The following is a 2,500-nucleotide window of genomic DNA, read 5'->3' on the forward strand; positions in this document are numbered from 1 at the left end:
TAGGGTTGGGTGGGGGGTTTCTTCGAGACGAAGATATTGAGATGAGGAAAGTCTGGTTATTTATAGTGAGTTAAGGATCGTCTGCTAGGATAATCAGTTATTAGCTAAAGTTGAAACAGCTGTGAACAATCATAAGCACGTGATCCTCGACATTTGTTTATAAATAAACTTCACTTAATGTTGTAACAACAGATGTGATTACTTTCTCGCGCTAATCCAAATGCATCACATGACTATTAATTTATGTCGCAAGCCAAGCCCAGCCCAACCCGACCCCGTCTAAAATAACAGAAATTAAATCTGAACTCACCCGAACCCGTCGGGCCCTGTCGAGTTCCAGCAAAGATCTTTAGCTCTTATTAGAGGTAGAGGTTTCCAAGCTGGCCTAGCCAGTCGACTGGTTTGGCGCCCCCCCTTCTGGAAGCACCTCTCCCTCCTCTTACACTTGACTGCTTCATAGAGAGTGGGGCTTTGAAGCATAGGAGCGTCAGAGTACATGAGTGCTTTTCTGCAAGGTCTCATATAATCAATGTCATTATACCAATCCGACATCACAACACACACACACACACACACATGGCAATATTGACATTAAAAATTATTTGACTCGGCAACGCGATGGTGCAGTAGGTAGTGCTGTTACCTCATAGCAAGAAGGTCGCTGGTTCGAGCCTCAAGCTGGGTCAGTTGGCGTTTCTGTGTGGAGTTTGCATGTTCTCCCCGCGTTTGCGTGGGTTTCCACCGGGTGCTCAAGTTTCGTCCACAGTACAGGTGAATTCGGTAAGCTAAAATTGTCCGTAGTGTATGAGTGTGTATGGGTGCTTCCCAGAGATGGGTTGCAGCTGGAAGATCATCCGCTATGTAAAACATATGCTGGATAAGTTGGTGGTTCATTCCGCTGTGGCGACCCCAGACTAATCAAGGAACTACACGGCAAAAAATGCTTTTCTTGCTTAGATTTTTTTGTCTTGTTTCTAGTCTAAATATCTAAAATTTCTTATATCAAGAAGCATTTTTTAGACAATCAAAACATATTGCCTTGTTTTGAGAAATAATCTGCCAATATTACGTCAGTTTTTCCTTAAAACAAGCAAAATAATCTGCCAATGGGGTAAGCAAATTAATCTTGTTTTTTCTTTTGACGTAAGATTATTTTGCTTACCCCATTGGCAGATTATTTTGCTTGTTTTAAGAAAAAACTGACTTAATATTGGCATAATATTTCTCAAAACATGGCAATATGTTTTGCTTGTTTAGAAAATTCTTCTTGATTTAGGAATTTTTAGATATTTGGACTAGAAACAAGATAAAAAACCTAAGTAAGAAAAGCATTTTTTGCAGTGTAAGCCGAAAAGAAAATGAATGAATGATTTGACTATTAGTGTAAACAATTGAATCTCGTTGGGAGCTTTTCTGTTTGATTTGTTTCAACGGATGACTGAGACTACATTTAACTTAATTAAATGCAATCAAATTTTTAAATAAACTGGTGTAATGTTTACCTGTGTGTGTGTGTGTGTGTGTGTGTGTGTGTGTGTGTGTGTGTGTGTGTAGGAGCACCTCCTCCTGTCTGTTTTACCGCTGTACATCGCAGTGGAGCTGAAGACGGAAATCGTCAGCCGTCTGTCGGCGAACTCCGAAGAAAACCGACCCAATTTCCACAGTCTGTACGTCAAACAGCACAGGAACGTCAGGTACGGTTATGCAGATCCATCAGATAATGAATAAGATAAAGCAGGGGTCTCCAAACTTGTTCCTAGAGGGCCGGTGTCCAGCAGATTTTAGCTCCAACCCTAATCAAACACACCTGAACAAGCTAATCAAGGTCTTACTAGGTATGCTTGAAACATCCAGGCAGGTGTGTTGAAGCAAAATGGAGCTAAACCCTGCAGGACACCGGCCCTCCAGGACAAGGATTGGTGACCCCTGAGATAAAGGATATGATCTGGATAGGGTGCCATGGTGGCTCAGTGGTTAGCATGCTGGCCTCACAGCAAGATTCAAGCCTCTGCTCAGTAAGTTGCCGTTTCCCTGTGGAGTTTGCATGTTCTCCTCGTGTTGGCGTGGGTTTCCCCCACAGTCCAAACACTTGTGCTATAGGGGAATTGGTCAACTAAATTGGCCTTATTGTATGTGTGTGAATGAGTGTGTATGGGTGTTTCCCACAGCTAAAAGAGCATCCGCTGTGTAAAACATTTGCTGGAATAGTTGGTGGTTCATTCCACGGTGGCGTCCCCTGATAAATAAGGGACTAAGCTGAAGGAAAATGAATGAATGAATCCCCTCTACCCAGCTGTGCCCATGACGCAGATATAAACTGACATGTCTGTGTGTGTTTCAGTATCCTGTACGCCGACATCGTGGGATTTACTCACCTGTCCAGCACCTGTACGCCGGAGGAGCTCGTAGCCGTTCTCAATAAACTCTTCGGCCGATTTGACGACATCGCAAAGGTGAGTAAGTGTCTCCGTTATCGTCCTTCATCATTTCTCTTGTGCTT

General features: G+C 43.0%; 2 protein-coding genes across 3 annotated transcripts in view; one reads left to right on the forward strand and one right to left on the reverse strand.

The window, feature by feature from the left end:
* The window catches only part of si:cabz01076231.1, a 758,238-nt gene that overhangs the window by 714,774 nt on the left and 40,964 nt on the right, over positions 1–2,500 (reverse strand). The gene's annotated exons all lie outside the window — the stretch shown is intronic.
* Positions 1–2,500, forward strand: part of LOC101886933 (adenylate cyclase type 2) — a 66,117-nt gene that overhangs the window by 27,201 nt on the left and 36,416 nt on the right. For both annotated transcript variants that reach the window (XM_073907799.1, XM_073907800.1), the window contains exons 8-9: positions 1,555–1,694; positions 2,342–2,453. In XM_073907799.1, the coding sequence (XP_073763900.1) occupies positions 1,555–1,694; positions 2,342–2,453 (252 nt within the window). The remainder of the gene's footprint in view (positions 1–1,554; positions 1,695–2,341; positions 2,454–2,500) is intronic.

The sequence above is a fragment of the Danio rerio genome, chromosome 7 (assembly GCF_049306965.1).
Source record: "Danio rerio strain Tuebingen ecotype United States chromosome 7, GRCz12tu, whole genome shotgun sequence".
Classification (NCBI taxonomy): Eukaryota; Metazoa; Chordata; class Actinopteri; order Cypriniformes; family Danionidae; genus Danio; species Danio rerio.